Below are 20,896 nucleotides of genomic sequence, written 5' to 3'. Positions count from 1 at the left end.
AGTTTTTAATGTCCTTAAAATAGCACATTATATTTTTGATTATGAATTTACTGGATCTACATATCAATTCACAAAGAAAGGATGTAATTACCAATACTGTGACCTTTGATTCATGAACATTATTTCTTAGGTCATTATTAATTTCAGTGATGTTTTATAGTTTTTGGTGTAAGGGATTTGAATGTTTCAACAGATTTGTTCTGAGGATTTCAATGTTTTTTGTTTTTTAGTTGGTCATGGGGCTTGAACTCTGGGCCTGGGCACTGTCCCTCAGCTCTTCAGCTCAAGGCTAGTGCGCTACACCACTTTAGCCATAACACCACTTCTGGTTTTCTGGTGGTTTATTGGAGATGAGTTTTATGGCCTTTCCTACCCGGGCTGGCTTTGAACCATGATCCTCAGATTTCAGCCTCTTGAGTAGCTAGGATTACAGCTATGAGCCACTGGTGCCCGGCTTCAATTTTTTTTTTTTTTTTTTTTGGGTCCAGTTGTGGGGCCTGAACTCTGGGCCTGGGTGCTGTCCCTCAGCTCTGATTCAGCTCAAGGCTAGTGCTCTACCACTGGAGCCACAGCGCCACTTCTGGCTTTTTTCTTTTTTGCTTATGTGGTGCTGAGGAATCGAACCCAGGGCCTCATGCATGCAAGGCAAGCGCTCTACCACTAAGCCACCTTCCCAGCCTCCCGGCTTCAATTTTTTTGATGCCATTATAAACTTTTTTTTTTGGTGCTGGTCCTGAGACTTGAACTCAGGACCTGGGCACTGTTCCTAAGCTTTTTACGTTTATGCTCAAAGCTAGTGCTCTACTACAGTTACACACCCAGCTTTTTGGTGGCTAACTGGACATAAGAGTCTCAAAGACTTTCCTGCCCAGGCTGACTTCGGCCCGCAATCCTCAGATCCTAGCCTCTGGAATAGCTAGGATTGCAGGCATGAGCCTCTGGTACCCTGCTTAGATGTTTCTTCTTTTTCAATTGTTTGTTCCTAGAAGAACTCTTAAGATTATAACCATCTTGAACAATAAAATTGGAAATTCTGTTTAATTATACCCTATTTTCAAGATCAAGACATATCAAACCATTTTGGGTAGGAAAAATACTATGCTTATTTGCAAAACTACATGCTACCATATAAACTTGTAATATACAACATAGATAAATATTATTGTCTGGTAATTCTTTTTTTAAATAACATTTTATTTTAACTTTATTTTTTGTTTATGTGGTACCAAGGAATTGAACCCAGGGCCTCATGCATACTAGGCAAGCACTTTACCATTAAGCCACATTCCCAGCCTATCTGGTGATTTTTAGAGTAAAATTGTATGTGGGTAGTATAGGACAGGCTTTCGTTGAGTTTCTATTGGTTTAGCTAAGGAATACATTCTAGCATATTCATTGCATACTAAATTTAACGTATTTTTGAAGATTCAACAAATATGCTACCTTGTAGTTAAGAATGTTCCTAAATTTATTGAACTTTAAGAATTGTGTTTTAAGGATATGCATTTAAAGAGAAAAATATATTTTTGTTAAGTTTCTTAAAAAAAAGAACTATAATCCTCTCAAAGGAGATAAAGACATTTTTCACAAAGTAATACTCGTTGTTATAATTCTCACAGTCAGTAGATCAAGATGTCTACCTACAAATCATGTGCTTCAACACATTACAATTTGTTTATGGTTTTAGAAAATGCATTAACTAAGCAAGCAGAGCAAGAAAGAACAGAGAAGGTAAGAATGGCATAAAAGATTCTGAATCTCTACCTCCATCTTCACAGTCTTCAGGGGCTTTGGCTTTCTTACAAAGACGAGGATCCAACCAGGTGGTTGTTTTGGTGTTGTGGCTGTAGAATAAAGATCTCAATTAGAAATAGGAGAATAAAGAGGAATTAAAGTTTTTCAAAAGCAAATTAAAAGTGATGTTGAAACATTTATTTTCATAGGCCTTCAAAATCAATAACCCCTGTTCTAAAAACTTCCACAGAGGAAAGCTGATGTTAAGGCACAAATTTGAGAATGAAGACTTTAAAGAGAGGATCACATGCAAAGGAGTAGTACTTTATCTAAGTGGTCAAAGACATTTTGCAGGGCGCACACAAAGCCACACACTGTGCATTATTAAGTGGCAAAGTATCACTGGAAATCTTACTTTCATGCTGGCTGAGTTTTTCTACTGCCCTTCAAAAGAGCTCCATCATTTCTTGAGCATCTATGATATGTAGTTATTATGCTGAGGGCTGGGAATATAGACACAAATGGTCAAACAATGTCTTCAGCCTGGCACCAGTGGCTCATGCCTGTAATCCTAAGCTACTCAGGAGGCTGGGATCTGAAAATCACAGTTGGAAGCCATCTTGGCCAGAATAGTTCGTGAAACTCTTCCAATTAATCACAGAAAAAGGTGGACATGGTGCTGTAGCTCAAGTGATAGAGTGCTAGCCTTGAGCAAAAGATGCTTATAGACAGTGCCCAGGCCTAGAATTCAACGTCCATGACCGGCAAAACAACAACAAAATCCCACAAAAACAAAGAAAACTGCCTTCACAAGGATAAAACAGATTAAAGTGTAAACAAGGTGTAAAGTAGCTGTTTCTGTAACATGCAAGTAATAGAGTGCTAGCCTTGAGCAAAAGATGCTTATAGACAGTGCCCAGGCCTAGAATTCAACGTCCATGACCGGCAAAACAACAACAAAATCCCACAAAAACAAAGAAAACTGCCTTCACAAAGATAAAACAGATTAAAGTGTAAACAAGGTGTAAAGTAGCTGTTTCTGTAACATGCAAGTAAAAACCACAGACGTGGTAAAATTGCATTCTACAATATCATCAGAATGGGCCACTCAGAAAGACTCCATCATCACCCAAATGCTTTCATCAGAGAGCGGCATGCGTCCTGACTCAGGTGGACGGTACTTTATCTTCCATGCAGGCCACCGTGCAATAGACGAAATGTAGGACCCGTCTATCACACTGCCAGCAGAAAGAAAAAATACAGTCATATTAGAAAAGAAAAAGACATGAGAGAAAATGTACATGGATGTAGAAACTGTAAATTTATATTTTAAGAACTATGAGAAAAACTGTGAGCAAGTTCCCATGCACATCTTTCACGTATCCTAACTTGTTCATCTCTACCTGGTCCACTCTTAGGCAATGCAGCCAATGATTTCAGGGGTGAGTCACCCACTACACTTTCTTCAACCCATGAGTTCAATAATTTCAGAGCCACTGCCAGGCAGCAGACCATGGCAGAGACACGTTCTATTGCATGTTCAATAATCATCAGTCTCCACTGGAAAAACTAAGACTGCTTTTAGAAAGTCTGTGCTATACCTTCTCTACATGGAAAAATCTCCCTAAAACATAAACCAGTGCAGTCGGGCTTAGCAAAATAAATTAGAACTAAAATAAGTCATAAATAAATAGTCTTCTGTAAATATCTTGCTAAATCAAACTCTTTAATTTCTAAATAAGCAGCTGTAGGAATCTCCTAGAATTTTACCCAGTATATCCCAACATAAAGGAGAGCCCATTCCTACAATATAGTAATATTTTTACCTGTATCAATATACCTTTGCTCCAGCTCCAGTCAACCCTGACCCACCATGCTAGTGTGACAGAGACCAATCACATGACCAACAGCAAACAGAACAACTTTACCTAGCACTAAATATTCAACTGTATTCTGGATGTTAACACCTCATGCAATACACAATTTGCAAATACTTTCTCCCATTTGTAGACGCTTCCTTTGCCATGCAGAAAGCTTCAAAGTTTCTCTAGTTCCATGTGTCTGCTTTTGCTTTAGTAGTTCCAGGCTTTTTAGTGTCAAGTTCAGATGTCTTTCCCACATCCAGTGTTGTGAAGCTTTCTCTATTCTGTTTTCTTTTAGAGGTTTCATAGTTTCAGGTCTTTGGTACACTGAACAATACACTTCTTAAAAATAAATCTCTATAATTTGCTATCTTTGTTTGCAAGGTAAAGTATCATAGATTTAATGTTTCATAGTCTGTTTCTATAGACATGTTAACCACTTATAGCTAAGTTCTAATTTACTTCTCAATTGTCCTTGAAAACCATTAAACTGTCCACAGAAGAGTGCATCTAGTTGTGTCTGTGTGATCCAGGTTCTTAATGTTTATGTAGACATAGACATGAGAATGTACCACTACATATGGTAAAAAAGAATACCATGTAGTCAAACTGACATCTTTGAACACTAGAATCCACTGGGCAAAGGAAGATATCCAGTAAAGGATATGGGTTGATGACTGCTAGAGGAACCGATTCAGAAGTCTACTCTAAATTAATTTCTAAGTAGATATTCTTTGAGTGTACTGCCCAGCCCTCAATATTTTTACTATTATTTATTATATTCTGAAAGTTCATTACATTAATACTGGGATCAAATATTTGGGATTAAACTGCTTTAAAGATGAGCATTACAGCTATATGAAATTCAACAGGTGCCAGTGGCTCATGTCTGTAAGCCTAGCTACCCAGGAGGCTGAGATCTGAGGATCGTGTCCGAAGCCGGCCAGGGCAGAAAAGTCCCCATGAGACTCTTATCTCCATTTGACCACTCAAGAATTAGAAGAGGCACTGTGGCTCAAGTGGTCCAGAGCTAGCCTTGAGCACAAGCAGGCTCAGGGACAGTGCCTGGGCTTGAGTTCAAGCCCTACAACCAACAACAACAACAACAAAAAGAACAAATGATTTGCAAATTATTATTCTCTGATGCGAAAGTATTCAGTTTTAGGTTGATTCAATTCTATGCTACTCAGTATATATTTATGAATATATACTATTACCCTGACAGTGCTTTCCAGTAAAGACAGTATTTTCTGTACATTTTTATTGTACCAATTGTTCTGAGGGTCAATGGTATTTCCTCCTATGTTATATAACTATATTGTCTGAATACATTAAGCCTAAATTCTAGGAATGAAAATACTTAGCTCAGATAATAGTATGTCCCACCCCACAGATGATAGTTCTTGAAATGGGCATGGATAATCTAAAAAAAAAAATTTAAAGCACAAAAAAAATCTTGTTTTCCTTTTGTTTTTACCATTAGTGATAAATCAATTGTCAGTCTTCCTTCTATAAAACCAGAGGCAAAATATACTATTCTGTTCATCTAAGTAAAAAATAATAAAATGCTATCCAGGAAGCTAATCAGAATAAGGATCATCTACTACTTGTATAAAAAATATTTCCAAAGAAAGGAGAAGAAACAAGAGCTTTGCCAAGCAGGCACACATTTAAAATGAAGTTAGCAACATTTCGGACAATGCCCACAGTAGCGGCGCATCTGAAGAGAGGCAGGAGTTGGCTTACTCAATGAAGTAGATCATTCCTGTGTCTGTGTAGGCCATTTCCCAGTTTGGGGGTAGTGGTTCCAGGTTTTCGTCTCTAATCATATAATTTCTAAAGTCCATGGAGCTATTTGTTTGGTTATAACTTGGAACAGTCTTCATCCAGTCTGGTGACTCTGAATGCCTCTCTCTGTTTTCTGCCATTGGACAAAACGGAACAGTAAAGTTACATTTAGTCAAACAACCCTTTTGGTTTCTAACAAAATGCAAGCTATACATGTGTACATAGTATCAGCATTACATGCTGACATTTTACTTATCTATTCTACATGTCCACATTCTTCTAGACATTCTGAAGTGAGAAATATGCATATTCAATGCTAGTCATTTTCTGTTACTATGAACCCTGTCCTGTGTAGAACCTCTTTTTTTTTTTTTTAATTGTATTTTATTTTATTTGAGAACATACTGTACAGAGGGGCTACAATTACATGGGCAGGATAATGCATACATTTCTTACCAAGCATTGCAGCCTCCTCCTTTGTTTACCCTTCACTTCCCTTCCCCGCCTCCCCCCTCCCCCCACCCAATTTTATCCCCCTCCCCCCACCCAATTATACCCCCCTCCCCCCCCCCACACCGACATTGTAAAGCTGGTTTTGACATGACATTTTGTACTTCTCATTGTTGCAACAGGTCCACCTGAATCCTTAAATGACTTGTTTGTCCCCATCTCCTCCACATGTTATACTGACATCAAATATAGTGAAAGCGGGGGTTACACTGTGGGGGTGTGTAGAACCTCTTTAACACCAGCAATGCTCACAACTACCCTGTATTACCACCCTTATTTTACAGACTGAACAAAGTAAGCACAGAGAGGTTAACTCATTCAAGGTCACAAGAGAGAGGCAAGAGAGACGAGAGGGGAGAGAAAGGGAAGAGAGAGAGTAAGGGTGGGGAAAGAAGGCTAGTACAAGACTGAACTCAGGGCTTGAGTTCTGCCCCTAAGCTTCTTTTGCTCAAGACTAGCACTCTAGGGGGCTGGGAAGGTGGCTCAGTGGTAGAGCGTTTGCCTTGCATACCTGAGGCCCTGGGTTCAATTCCTCAGCACCAAATAAGCAAAAAGAAAAAAGCCAGAAGTGGCGCTGGGCTCAAGTGGTAGAGCGTTGGCCTTGAGCTGAAGAGCTGAGGGGCAATGCCCAGGCCCAGAATTCAAGCCCCATGACCGGACCAAAAAAAAAAAGACTAGCACTCTACCATTTTTTTTTTTTGCCGGTCGTGGACCTGAACTCTGGGCCTGGGCACTGTCCCTCAGCTCTTCAGCTCAAGGCTAGCGCTCTACCGCTTGAGCTACAGCACCACTTCCAGCTTTTTCTGTTTATGTGGTGCTGAGGAATCAAACCTAAGGCCTCATGCATGCAAGGCAAGCAAGCACTCTACCACTGAGCCACCTCCCAGCCCCGCACTCTACCATTTGAACCACAGCTTCACCTCCAGCTTTTTTCATAGTTAATTGGAGGTAAGAATCTCATGGACTTTCCTGCCCAGGCTGGCTTTGAACCGTGATCCTCAGATCTTAGCCTGCTGAACAGCTAGGATTATAAGCTTGAGCTACCAGTACTGGGTTACATATTACATCTTAACAACTGATAAAGGAAAAGACAACTGTGTTTTGGGAAAATAAGGAGATGAGGCCATGATTTACCTATTATTTATCTGCACACTCTCTCTCTCTCTCTCTCTCTCTCTTTTTTTGGTTGGACTAGGGTTTGAACTTAGGACCTTATCCTTGCTAAGGTTAATCCATAACCCCCAGCCTTTTTTCCTTGAAGCTATTTTTTAAGTAGGGTCTTGCCTTTTTGCCTAGGCTGACCCTTTTACCTATTCCTCCGCATGGCATGGCACGGCACGGCTTGTTAACTGAGGTGGAGCCTCCCTAGGTTTTTGTCTGAACTGGTCTCAAACCACATCTTCCTGATCCCTGACTCCTGGGTAGCTAGGATTATAAGTGTGACTGACTAACAAGGGCCTGGTCAATATATTTGCATTTTTTAAACTATATGTCAAGTCACTGCTTTTGTTTCAAGGGATACAATAATGAACAAAACAAGCAAAACTCTAGCCCTTCAAAAGTATACACACTAATATTTCAAAATCTAAATAAAAAATATTGCTAGTAACCTTTCTAGTAATTTTTACTGATATATTTCCAAAATCTATATACTCTGGCTGAAGGCTGGCTATATTATAAAATATACTTTGCAGCCGGACGCCGGTGGCTCACACCTGTAATCCTAGCTACTCAGGAGGCTGAGATCTGAGGATCGCGGTTCAAAGCCAGCCCGGGCAGGAGAGACCATGAGACTCCTATCTCCAATAAACCACCAGAAAACCGGAAGTGGCGCTGTAGTTCAAGTGGTAGAGCGCTCGCCTTGAGCTGAAGAGCTGAGGGACAGCGCCCAGGCCCAGAGTTCAAGCCCCACGACCGACAAAAAAAAAAAAAAATATATATATATATACTTTGCATTTCTCCTGTAAAATAAATTTAGCTCAGTAAGATTCCTGTATCCCAGCAGCAGAGAAGACTCTCAGATACTTTAGGCCAATAGAGTATTGCCATAGTGTCTTATTTTTATTACTGATAGCTTATTATTGACTTACCAAAATTGAGATAAGTCTCGCTGGCTTACAAGGTGGTCTACAGAGAAACTGCTCCATATAGAGTTTTTTTTTTTTAAATCAGAATTGCTGGGCACTGGTAGCTCACACCTGTTACCCTAGTTAACTCAGGAGGCTGAGATCTGAGGATCACAGTTTGAAGCCAGCCCAGGCGAAAGAAACTCTCATCTCCAATAAACTAATCAGAAAAAGCCAGAACTGGCACTGTGGTTCAAGTGGTACAGCACTTGCTGTGAACAAAAGCAGCTCAGAGACAGCGTCCAAGCCCTGAAGCCAACCCCCAGGACTGGCAAAATAAACAAACAAAAAACAAAAATCACTTATTCTCTCTACATTCCTTGTAAAGTTTTACTATATTCAACTCAATGTTACAGTGGAATCACCACAGAAACCAGAAGTTGTCCATCTAGTTACAAACCTGTGGGTCCACTGCCATTAACAGCGTCTTTGTCTTCATCTTCTTCCTCTTCAGGAAGAGAGCTGTCCATCCTTTCCATCTTGCTGACAGAGGTAGTTCTCTTCCTTTGGGATTCAGTGTCAAAGTCATTGTCAAAGAGAACTTGATCAACAGGGTCTGGCTGGAAAGGGCTGGGCTCTGCTGGAGGCTTGGGGGTTCCATAGAAGTTTCCTAGGTAGACAGACAGGAGCCAGTGAAAGCACTAGTATTGAGATCAGTCGCAACAGTACTGCCTAGGGTGTGTCTTGCTGCTTCTTGCACTAAAGGTTTTTTAGTATCTACCCCTGTCCAAAAGGAGACCAAAGCACACCCTAGGAGAGCAAGAAGTAGAAAGTAAAGACCTCATGATCTTGTCCTACATTACCTAACATCTGGACTACGGCTGGGACTACATATAGATTATTTATTCCTACAGGGCTTGCTTTGTACATGGGTTCTCAATTAGGGCCTAATTTGTGAATTTAATATGCTTCATGGAAGACTAGTTGACATAAAAGGCAGAAGTGAATGAAGAAGGATAAAACTAACACAAATCATTTGGTTCTAACAATGAACTATTTTGGTTAAGGAAGGAAATATGTGGGTAAAGGATAAAGCTCAACTAGTTTACATAAAAATGTAGGCTGTTTCTGAAATTTAAAGAGTTTTCTATGCATTGCAATGATATCAGGCAATACAATGAGCACCTAGAGCCATTATTAGCCTAATTCAATACAGGCTTACTCTCATAAAAGCAGTAAATATTTAAATTTGCTTTGAGAATCAGCAATTTTAATAGTACAAATAAATCTTCCAGAGTAGAAGAAAAACAAGTGAACACTTCAGTCTGCACAGGCCGGGCTGGCTGCAGTCACAGTCACAGTGTGTTGCACCTTTGCCAATAATTATGCTAACACTATACCAAGATAAATAAGAAGTAAAATATTTATGACTTTTTCTTGTCATTTATTAAAAAAAAGCCATACTTTCTAATCAAATTGTTTGGCAGTAAGTAGACAGTAAGATGTTCTTTACATAAAGGAATAAATGAAAATGGATTTTTTTTCCTAGATAGAAAACAAATTTTGGACTGGTCCCACAACACAGACTTAGAAATTAAGTAGTGTACTAAACAAGGGATGTTTAAGTGAAAAAACATTACAGTGGATGTTTTGGAAGGCTATGAGTAGTAACTATCATGAAAATATTCAAGACAAAACAAGGAAATCAAACCACCGACTTCTGCACTAGGTCTGCCTTTCCCCTACTACTTCCTTGCTTTCAAGTTTGAAGGAGATCACTTATCTTATCACAGACAAATGCAAAGTCTGTGGTAAAACAGACCAGACCTTCCAGAAGTCTGTAAGGAAAGAAAGGCCTTGGGGAAAAGCAGGGTCACAGTTCTCTGGGCAAAGAACACAGAAATATTCTAAACAAGGTTTGGAAGAAAATGTTCCTGTTTTATGCCCAATAATCATACAATCAAGGAATCTTATGTTTTATGAAGAACAGAAAGCCCATCCATCTAAGGATACTCAAAAAACGGGAACACACTGCTGTGAAAGCGGAGTCATTGCCATCTAATTCTAAGAGGTTTGACTTCCCCTGAAATGGAAAATTGCTATCCATAGTCACTGCAAAGATTTGTCTTCAGAATGCACTTTGTTTTTCAACTTGTTCTAAACAGAAAAAGATAATTATTGGGCTTAGATTAAATACACACAGGCACACACATGCGCTCACACACACGCACACGTGCACACGCACGCACACACACATGTGTGCACACACACTTGCCTATATTCGAGCCCCAAATTGATCCCCCGTACCACCATCACCAAAAAGAAGAAGAAGATGAAGGGAGGAGAGGGTGGAGGAAGGGCCAGAAAGGGAGAAGGAAGGGGAGAGAGAAAAGCTAGTGTCATTTATACTTTTTTCCCCCTTTAATTGTTGCAAATATCAAGATCTCAGCTACAGGCACAAATATTTAAGATTTGTGAACCCTACCTATAATGGACAGAAAAAAGGTTTAATAACTTAAATGCTTTCACTTTTTTTTTTCTTCTACAAAAACCTTTTCATTTTTACAACAGAACTATCCAATATCTCATACATATACAACACTGGCTAATGCTATCAGTCATATAAAATTTCTATTTTACTTATATGCTTACTTATTATATGAGCATATACATTACTTATTTACAACTTATCTTCCAGGTATTATTGCCAAATCTCCTTGAAATTTTGTTTCACTTTAAGGACATGCCTGCATATGGTCACATATACAATTGAGCCCTTAATTGCTTTTTTAAAAATTTATTGTAAAGGTGATGAGCAGGGATGTTACAGTTACACAAGTAGGGTAATGAGTACTTGTCTTTTTAAACACTGTTACCCCTACCTCATTTTCTCCCTGTTACCACCCCTCCCTGCCCCAAGTTGTAAAGTTCACTTCCAACATAGTGTCTAGTGAGTATCATTGTTACATTAGTTCATCCTTTATCCTGATGTTCCTGTGATTCCTTTCCCTTCCACAGATCTGATAAGCTTATAAGTAAGATAAAGGCTACATAAAACTAAAACAGAAGAAAAAAATAGAAGTAACTGCATACAGGACATAATAAGAACCTCATTTCTAATTCTTGAATTCATTTTGATATGCTTCATTATATATGGTCCTATATACTTAGCAATTGGGCTATTGTGATCCCCTGCTAAAAATATCATACATAATTATTAAAAATGAGAAAAAACATGAAACATGTATTTCTAGGCCTGGCTTGCTTTGCTTAATATAATGTTTTCAGGTCTTTCCATTTCCTTACGAATGGGGCGATGTCATTATTTCTGATGGAAGTATAGAACTCCATTGTGTATATATACCACATCTTCTTGATCCATTCATCTACCAAGGGGTAGCTGAGTTGGTTCTGTACATTAGCTATGGTAAAAAATAATGAACATGGTTGTGCTGGTAGCTTTAGTGTGGCCTTGTTTGTGAGCATTTGGGTAAATGCCCAGCAATGTGATTGCTGGGTCAAAGGGGAGCTCTATGTGAGTCTTTTGAGGAAGCTTCATACTGCTTTCCAGAGTAGTTGAACAAGTTCACACTCCCACCAACAGTATAGTAGTGTTGTTTCCTTCTGGCCACATCCCCACCAGCATCTGTTGTTATTAGAGTTCTTGATCATAGTCATTCTAACTGGGGTGAGGTGGAATCTCAATGTTGTTGTTGTTGGTTTTTTTTTGGGGGGGGGGATCCAGTCGTGGGGCCTGAACTCTGGGCCTATGCGCTGTCCCTCAGCTCTTCAGCTCAAGGCTAGCGCTCTACCACTTGAGCCATAGTGCCACTTCTGGCTTTTTTCTTTTTGCTTATGTGGTGCTGATGAATCGAACCCAGGGCCTCATGCATGCAAGGCAAACGCTCTACCACTGAGCTACCTTCCTAGCCCCTCAATGTTGTGATTTGCATTTGTTTTATGACCAGAGAAGTCGAACATTTCTTCATGTGTCTATTGGCCATTCTTATTTTCTCTTCAGAGAAGTCTCTCTTTTAAGTCTTTAGCCAACTTGTTAATGGGGCGGTTGTTTCTTTGATGATTTGCTTTGGGGGAATTTTTTGAGTTCTAAGTATATTTTAGATATGAGGCCCTTGTCTGTTATATGGCTAGTGAAGATCTTCTCCCAATCCATGGGCTTTCTATTGATCTTGCTAGTTATGTCCTTTGCTATGTAGCTCTGCAGTTCAATGCAATCCCACTTATCCAACTTTTCTTTGATTTGTTGTGTTTCTGTGTCTTCATTAAGACAGCTTCAACCTGTGCCAGGAAGCCCTAGAGTTCCCCCTATTCCTTCCTGTAATATTGTCAGGGCATCTGCTTTTACTTCCATAACTTTAATCTACCTGGAATTGATTCTGGTACAACATGATCTATAAGGACCTAACTTCAGTTTTCTACATGTGTATAGCCAATTCTGCCAGCACTATTTGTTGAAGAGGCTTTCTTTCATCCTGCTTTTTTGGTTTCCTTATCAAAGATTAGGGGGCCATAGGTCTTTAAGTTCATTTCTGGGTCTTCAGTTCTATTCCATTGGTCCTTAGGCCTATTCTTGTGCCAGTACCAAGCTGTTTTTATTACTATATAGCTTCACAGTAGGAGTTTGAAGTTTGGTATTGATATTCCTCCAGCACTAGTCTTCCTGCTGACTGTTCTGTTATTTGGGGCCTTTTATTATTCCATATGAAATTTTGGATTGCTTCTGCTATTTCATTAAAGAATGATGTCGGGATATTGATGGGCATTGCATTGGATTTGTAGATGTCCTTTGGCAATATTGCCATTTTCACAATGTTAATACTCCCAATTCAGGACTATGGGAGGTTTTTCTACTTCCTTAAATCTGCTTTAATTTCCCTTTTCAGGTTTCTAAAGTTTTCATTATAGAGGTCCTTCACTTCTTTGGTTAATTCCTAGGTATTTTGGGGAGAGCTATTAGAAAAGGTGTTGTTTTCCTGATTTCAGTTTGCTCTTTTCATCGTTGGCATACAGAAAAGCCACTGATTTTTGTGGATTAATTTTATACCCTGCTATTTTGCCAAAGTTTTTGATCAGCTCAAGTAACTTGGCAGTAGAGTTCTTTAGATACAGGATCATGTCTTCTGCAAAGAGGGGGAGTTTTACTTCTTTCCCTAATTGGATCCCCTTTATGTTTGCCTCTTGCCTTAATTGCTCTAGGTAGGAGTGCTAATACTATATTGAAGAGGAGTGGAGAGAGTGGACATCCTTGTCTTGTTCCTGATTTTAGAGTAATAAGCCCTTTATTACTTGACCCATCCCTTAAGCTATACTGAAGTGGACCTGTGTCATTCTCCCAAATACTGTATTCTCTAGGATGTGTGTGTAAATAAATGCATCCACACATGTAATTGTTTTCAATAAAAGCTTCAGTGTCTTCATGTTTCACACTTTTTTAAAGTAGAATATTACACTAATTCCTCTACAGCCTTCTGTTTATAATTCTAAAACTTCTTCAGAATGATACATATTTCTTTTTTGGGGGGAGGTCAGTGTGGGGCTTGAGCTCTGGGCTTGGGTGCTATCCTTCAGCTCTTCAGCTCAAGGTGAGCCCTCTACCACTTGAGCCACAGCACCACTTCCAGTTTTCTAGTGGTTTATTGGAGATAAGAGTCTCATGGACTTTCCTGCCCAGGCTGGCTTTGAACTGTGATCCTCAGATCTCAGCCTCCTGAGTAGGTAGGATTACAGGCGTGAGCTACCAGCGCCCGACTTGCTTTTTTCTTTTCTTTTCTTTTTTTTTAAGTACTGAGGATCAAACCCAGAGCTTTGCACCTGGCTAGCCTACCACTCTACCATTAAGCTGTATTCCCAGCCCTTGGGTTTTAGACATATTCTCCTAACATAGTTCATGCTGGCCTTGAATGTGTTAGTGTAGACCAGGCTGGCCTAAGACTCTTGATTCTCATGTCTCCACCTACAGACTAATGGGATTGCAGATGTGTACTACACATTGGTCCATAATAGACCATTTTTATGAAATACAAATTAAGGTGTCTTGTATCCATTCTCTTACTAAAAGAGAGTTGTTTCCATTTCAAACAGTGCTATAATGGTTACTCTGGTGCTGGCTGACACAAGAATACAAGCAATGAATTCTCTAGGGAAGGTAATGTATCATTTTATAAAATCTTTGCCTGAAATGTATGGGAGGTTCTATTTCTTGCAATTATCAAACTTCTGTATTTTTGCCAATCTGATGAGGAGAATGATGCCTAATTGTTTACATTGCATTTCCTCTGAGCCAAGCATAGAGCACACAGTAAGAGGCCACTCTGTCATAAAACAAGTCCTCATGTTTCATGAAAGAAAATGTAGGCAAAATCCTTATGACTCAAAAGCAGGAGAATGTATAAATAAAACTTTCAAAGCATAGATATTAAGAAAAAGTGTTAAAATTGATATATAAAAAAACCTATATATATGATCAAGGAATCTTATTTTCCACGAAGAATGGAAAGTCCATCCATCTAAGGATACTCATGGTATCCCTAGGGAACATACTTGGCTGTGAATGCTGAGTTATTACTATCTAATTCTAAGAGGTTTAACTTTCCTTGAAATGGAAAAATGCTATCCAGAGTCACTGTAGGGATAAACATGATAAATAAATAAGGAATTACATTTCATGAAGAAATATGGGATAAGGTTAACAGGTGACAGAATGAGACAAAAAAGTCTATCCCAGGTAAGAGATTAATCAACCTCCTTATATCAGACACTGATTGAGATCTAGGTTTCAAAAGGAGAAAACAAACAAATGTATAATTTGCATAAGTTCTAAAGACATGACTAGATGTTCAAATTCTCTGACTACCAGAGACACTAAAATTAAAATTAGATACCATTTCTACAACCATTAGGTTGGCAAAACGATGAAATTGGATATGCCAAGTGTTGAGGCTGAGAAGCCATTAGTAAGGCCTGTGTGTTGCTGGGGTAGGGAGAAGACTGCAGCGCATTCCACTCATCTGACTAGTACGCAGATATTGTGCTCAACTAAACAATTCTGCTCTTTAAAAATTTTTTTTTTATTGTAAAAATACTGTACAGAGGGGTTACAATTACATGGACAAGATAATGCATTTTTGCTCTTTTGAAATTATGCAAAAATACTCAGTGCAGCTTAATTAGTAGAGATGAGGACTGTCACACAATGCCTTCATACTGCAGACTACAGCTCGGAATCATATGTAGTATGATTGCATACATAGTACAGTACCCCAGAGAAATCTAAAATTTACAGTAATAAATGAAAAAAACTGAATGACACAGAACATAGTTCAGATGTATATAATAAATATGCACACAAGACACAACACACATTTTGTGAGCACACACATAAAGAAGCCATACACATTAAACACTTCAGAGCGGTTAAGTATAAAAAGGAGGCTACTTGCATAAAAGTGAAAACAAGTAGGTAGCTACACGTTTTTCTGGGAAATCTTCACTAGCTATCTTATCTAAACAAGATATTCCTTTTATTTTCTTCAAATCTTTGCTTCACTTTGTCTTATCCTCTCCACCTAATTGTTGTGTGACTGCCTTCCCCACCTAAGACACAGGATTCATTAGGGAAGCAGCACCTCGGTCAGTGTCCCTACCTCATACACAAAACAGGTCTTCAACAAAGGGTTGCAGAATAAAACAGTATCACATGAATAAATGAATAAATGAAGGATGGGTGCTAAGCCCAGAAAGAGAAGCTAAGTTAAACTTAGAAGACCAAGGGCTTGACTGAATGCTCTGACCAGGAGATGTGATCAGAGCTGTTCCTGAGGGAGATTGACGTGGTACTGAAGGGCAGGGTAGACTCAGAAAGGAAGAGCTAAGCAGAGACATTCATGGCAAGAGTCCAGACTCAGTCAGGGTCCCGCTATGAGATGGCTGGAGTGAATAGCAGGGCACTATGGATGTCTCTGCAAATAAAGGGATGTTGCGCTCTGATAACTGACTGATGAGGAACAGGAGGAAAGAGGAAGTAAATGATGGTGCTGCTGCTGGAGAGAAATTATGGGGAATTACTGGCTAGAATGCAAATGCATGTGTGGATATAGCTTATTCAAGGCCAGATATTCATTAAGCATTGTCTTTAGGAACTGAGGATTACAGAGTAAGAGAAACATGGTCCCCCACCACCACAGAGTTTGGAGGACAGGCAACTGTAACAGCCTGACAAAGCCATGGTGGGGAAGGGTATGGCCCTGTGGAAATGGACAGGCTTGCCAGTTAAAACCATGGTAGGTGAGAAAAATTGCTAACAAGGATCATTTAAAAGTTGAAATATGATCTTGAATTTTTATTTTCCTGAATCAAGGGGGTAAACAGATACAAAAAGAAAACCAATTATCCTGTTTTTGCTGCCCCCTATGTATAGTTTTGTTTTCTCCAAGAGATTCAAACTACATACAGGGATTTTTGTTTTTGTTTTTTACTGTATAAAGATTCGGGGTTCTCAATCATAAACAGAAAAGTTATTCACAAAAACTTGCTGAGTTCAGATAATGGACATTTCTATGAAATACATAAACTAGCCAGTTTTGATTTAAAATAAGAAATGCTCTAGAAAAGAACAGTTTTCTAAGAACGTTTTAAAATGGTATTTTACTGTTTGAATTCTCTCTGAAATAACTGCAGTCACATGGGTGGTCATTTGGGGACATACCATCATACGTTCCACTCTCTAACAATGCGCCACTCTCCTCCAGTGCTTTGAACTGGTCAACAGAAATGAAATTATAGTCCACCCCTGGGACTTCCCCATCCCTGGGGGCCCTTGTAGTGCCTATGGAAAAAAAGAAGAAAGAAAAATATGTACACATTTTAAAATGCTTTTTAAATTACAAAAGATCCAAAATAATAGAAAACTCAGGTTTATGGAGAACACACTGGAGAGCCAGCTAACTAACTACATCCTAATTTCTGGAACGAGAATTAGAAGGTTAATATTATACTAATTTTAATATATTATTCAGTGAAAGTAGTACTATCAATGTAGAATGAGTAAATGCACCTTAATAAACCAGCCATGAAATTTAAAACTATAAGAACCCTAAGATAATTTCAGTGCCAAAAAGGCTTAATTGATTCTTTTAAAACATCCATTATCATTACTTAACAGCAAGAAGAAATAAATAACAGGCATTATTCTCTACTCCAACTACATTAGAATATATGGTTAATGAATAAAAACTAAAGATAAATATGGCTTACAATGTAGTGTTCAAATAATTATTCTGCATACACTTTTTCCTTTCCTAGCAAAAGTAAAAACAACTTTCTCTTTACTAGAGTTATCAAAGATTATAAAAGAGAGAGAAACAATGTCTATAAATTCTTTCAGTAAGCTTTAACATGTGAACAAACATTGACTATGATGTTATTTTAGACTAAAAAGAATTAAGATAGGCATTCACATACTGCTTCATCATTATTCTCTTCAAGTAATTTCCAACAACTTAGAGGTAAGTAAACTTTTACAGACACTACTGTAGACACATACATTTCTATACTAAAATGGAACTCATGCTAAAGTAAAATCTTTGTTTCAGATTCAACATACAACTCAGATTGTGGCAGCACTGCTACATTTGACTGGATTGTCCTAAATGAAACTCAGTCACTTTCTTTCTTTCTTTGGCCAGTCCTGGGGCTTAAACTCAGGGACTGGGCATTAGCCTGAGCTTCTTTTTCTCAAGGCTAGCATTCAACCACTTGAGCCACAGCGCCACTTCTGGCTTTTTCTGTTTATTCAGTACTGAGGAATCAAACCCAGGGCTTCATGAGTGCTAGCTAGGCAAGCACTCTACCGAGCCACCTTCCCAGTCCTCAATCACTTTTATGAATTGAAATTTGACATGTCATTTCAAATCCTTTGCAGTACAAAAGGAGATCACAGGACTTTAGTCTGAGATGCACAAGACCAAAACTGTCCTCCGCTTAGATCCTCATCTGAAAGTCTGTCACCTCAGTGCCTCCCTCTGTTCTATATCCAGTAACCAAAGCCAATTGCTTTCTCCTCTTAAATACTTCTGGATGCTCCTCTTTTTTCCCACAACCACCTAACTGACATCTGTGGCCCATGATGTTGGATCTCTAGTTTAATCCTTGCTTTCCCTGGCTACACATCTCACCACACTATAGCTGGTGACTTTCCTGAAATAATCTGAGTAAAAACAACAACAAATCCTCTCTCAGCCCCTCTAGGGCATCCCAGGAATCCAGACGCTGCAAGAAGACCTGCAGTGGCCAGCTACCTCACCTCTTTCCACTCAACCTATCAGAGACTTTTATTCAGTTCCTCTCACACTCCCGTTGTACTCACTTCCAACACGCAAGTCCTTCCCCCTCTCACTACAGGACTCATACTCCTTCCCCTCTGTAGCTCACCTCTCAAGTCTTGGCTCACAGAGTTGCTTCCTAGAACCTTCCTGACCCCACCTAGGGTGTGGTGACAGGCAGGAACTGTGTCTATGTGACCCAGCCCTAAGTTGAGTGCATTGCAATGATTGTAACTGACAGATAAGTGAACATATAAATTTAAACCAACTCAACAGTATTATGTTATTACAAATGTATTCACCAGAAACTCGTATTTGCTTTTTTTATTTTTTTTTTGGCTGGTCCTGGGGCCTGGGTGTTGTCTCTGAGCTTCTTTTGCTCAAGGCTATCATTCCACCATTTGAGCCACAGGGCCACTTCTGACCTTTTCTGAGTAATTTACTGGGGATAAGAGTCTCATAAGACTTTCCTGCCTGGGCTGGCTTCAAACCAAAGATCTTCAGATCTCAGCCTCCTGAGTAGCTAGGATTACAGGCATGAGCCACTGATGCCCAGCTAGTTCCTACTTTTAATATTCCATAATGTAAAAAATCCACAAAGATTAGTGATAACACATATATAATGGTTTGAGAAAATAATAGCTAAGTCAACATTATGCAGATTGTACTAAATTTCCCTCTGTATTTTTAACTCCACACTTTTCTACAGTATTTTTTTTCGGTCTGTCGTGGGGCTTGAATTCTGGGCTTGGGTGCTGTCTCTGAGCTCTTCAGCTCAAGGCGAGGGCTCTACCGCTTGAGCCACAGCGCCACTTCCGGTTTTCTAGTTGGAGATAAAGAGTCTCACGGACTTTCCTGCCCAGGCTAGCTTTGAACCGTGATCCTTAGATCTCAGCCTCCTGAGTAGCTAGGATTACAGGCATGAGCCACCGGTGCCTGGCTTCTACAGTATTTTTTAATCGGTTCGATATTAGAGGGTAAAGAAGCTGGAGAATATAACTTCTTTAACGTTACATTTTTAAATTTTCAAGTTGTTTATGTATCTCATATATTAAGTGATTGTTAGGAGTCTCTAAATGAACAGCTTTTAGTTTTCATATTAAATAAGAATGAATTTTAGGAACTAAACTCAATGGATAAAATTTTAATTATCTGTGATATATGGAAAAACAGAGCACAATATTTCTTTCATACCTTGTCTCATTAAGAGTTGGGGGCCTCATGCCTGTAATCCTAGCTACTCAGGAAGCTGAGGATCACTGTTCAAAACCAGCCCGGGCATGAAACTCCATGAGACTCTTATCTCCAATAAACCACTAAAAAACTGGACGTGGTACTGTGGCTCAAGCAGTATAGCACTCGCCTTGAGCTGAAGAGCTGAGGGACAGCACCCAAGCCCAGAGTTCAAGCCCCATGACCGACAAAAAAAAAAAAAAAGTTGGGAGCTGTAAGAATGAACTACATGACTTGCTTTTATTAGTTTTTTGAAGAACATGACGCTGTGCAAATTTAGAAGTCTATACTCCCATCTTCACCCTCCTGAAATGTCCCCACTACCATGCAAGGAGGTCCAGTTAGACTACTGAATAACCAGAGCTGCACAAAGGGCCTGACACAGGAGTGAGGCCATCTTGGCCCCTCAATCCCCAGCAGATCCCTGCTGACTCATGACTCAGGAGAAATGAGACATGATGGAAGCTACCTAGCTTTAAGGTGGTCTGTCATACAGCAAAGTTAAGATATCACCCAAGTGATACAAAAAAAGATAATGACTGTGTAAAGCCTAAGTTAAGCGGAGCCATATTACATGTCATACTGACCATATAAGGGTAGGAGGACCTGGTTTGGTCTGGGATTATTACCAATGGCCAGCCATGAGTAAGTAATCTAGCTGAGCAAGAGTGCAAGGCTATTACTACAAATGTAGCACTGTAAAAAAAAATCAATAGGGAAAATGAAGAAAAGCATACTGCAATTTCATTATGAGAATCAAATCTGAACCATTTGACGTAATGCCGTTACCAGTTTAGCCACTGAAAGCAAAATCAGGCAACAAAGAGAAGTGGAATCAACTGCAGCAGCAGCGGCTATTTCCAGAGAGAGAGCAGAGGCAGCAGTCTACTCCGTCTTAAAGCAGCTGCTCCTTTATGTGTGTGCACAGCTCTATCTGGCAAGAGCAGGTCTTTCCCACGGCAACATCAATACAATTGTATACATGTTATACTTTACACAAATCCTGTGAGTTGTGTCTCAAAAAAATAACAAGTTATAGGGCTGGGAAGGTGGCTCAGTGGTAGAGCACTTGCCTTGCATGGCTGAGGCCCTGGGTTCGATTCCCCAGCACCACATAAGCAAAAAGAAAAAAGCTGGAAATGGCGCTATGGCTCAAGTGGTAGAGCGCTAGCCTTGAGCTGAAGAGCTGAGGAACAGCGCCCAGGCCCAGAGTTCAGGCCCCACGACGGGACCCAAAAACAAACAAACAAACAAACAAACAAACAAAAACAACAAGTTATAGAAGGCTAAATATGGCCTTGGATGAGCAGTTTCAACATAACTCTGTAATGTTGTCAACCTTGGAGGGATATTGGAATGTCAG

General features: G+C 39.5%; 1 protein-coding gene across 2 annotated transcripts in view; it reads right to left on the bottom strand.

Moving 5' to 3' along the window:
- Magi3 (membrane associated guanylate kinase, WW and PDZ domain containing 3) overlaps positions 1 to 20,896 on the bottom strand; it is a 154,407-nt gene that overhangs the window by 48,280 nt on the left and 85,231 nt on the right. For both annotated transcript variants that reach the window (XM_070006369.1, XM_070006370.1), the window contains exons 3-6: positions 16,686 to 16,805; positions 8,421 to 8,630; positions 5,343 to 5,517; positions 1,765 to 1,844 (exon numbers count right to left, since the gene is read on the bottom strand). In XM_070006369.1, the coding sequence (XP_069862470.1) occupies positions 1,765 to 1,844; positions 5,343 to 5,517; positions 8,421 to 8,630; positions 16,686 to 16,805 (585 nt within the window). The remainder of the gene's footprint in view (positions 1 to 1,764; positions 1,845 to 5,342; positions 5,518 to 8,420; positions 8,631 to 16,685; positions 16,806 to 20,896) is intronic.

This window comes from Dipodomys merriami, unplaced genomic scaffold, assembly GCF_024711535.1.
Source record: "Dipodomys merriami isolate MVZ:Mamm:240054 unplaced genomic scaffold, mDipMer1.0.p SCAF_7, whole genome shotgun sequence".
Taxonomy (NCBI): Eukaryota; Metazoa; Chordata; class Mammalia; order Rodentia; family Heteromyidae; genus Dipodomys; species Dipodomys merriami.
This window is presented reverse-complemented; position numbering and strand designations above follow the sequence as displayed.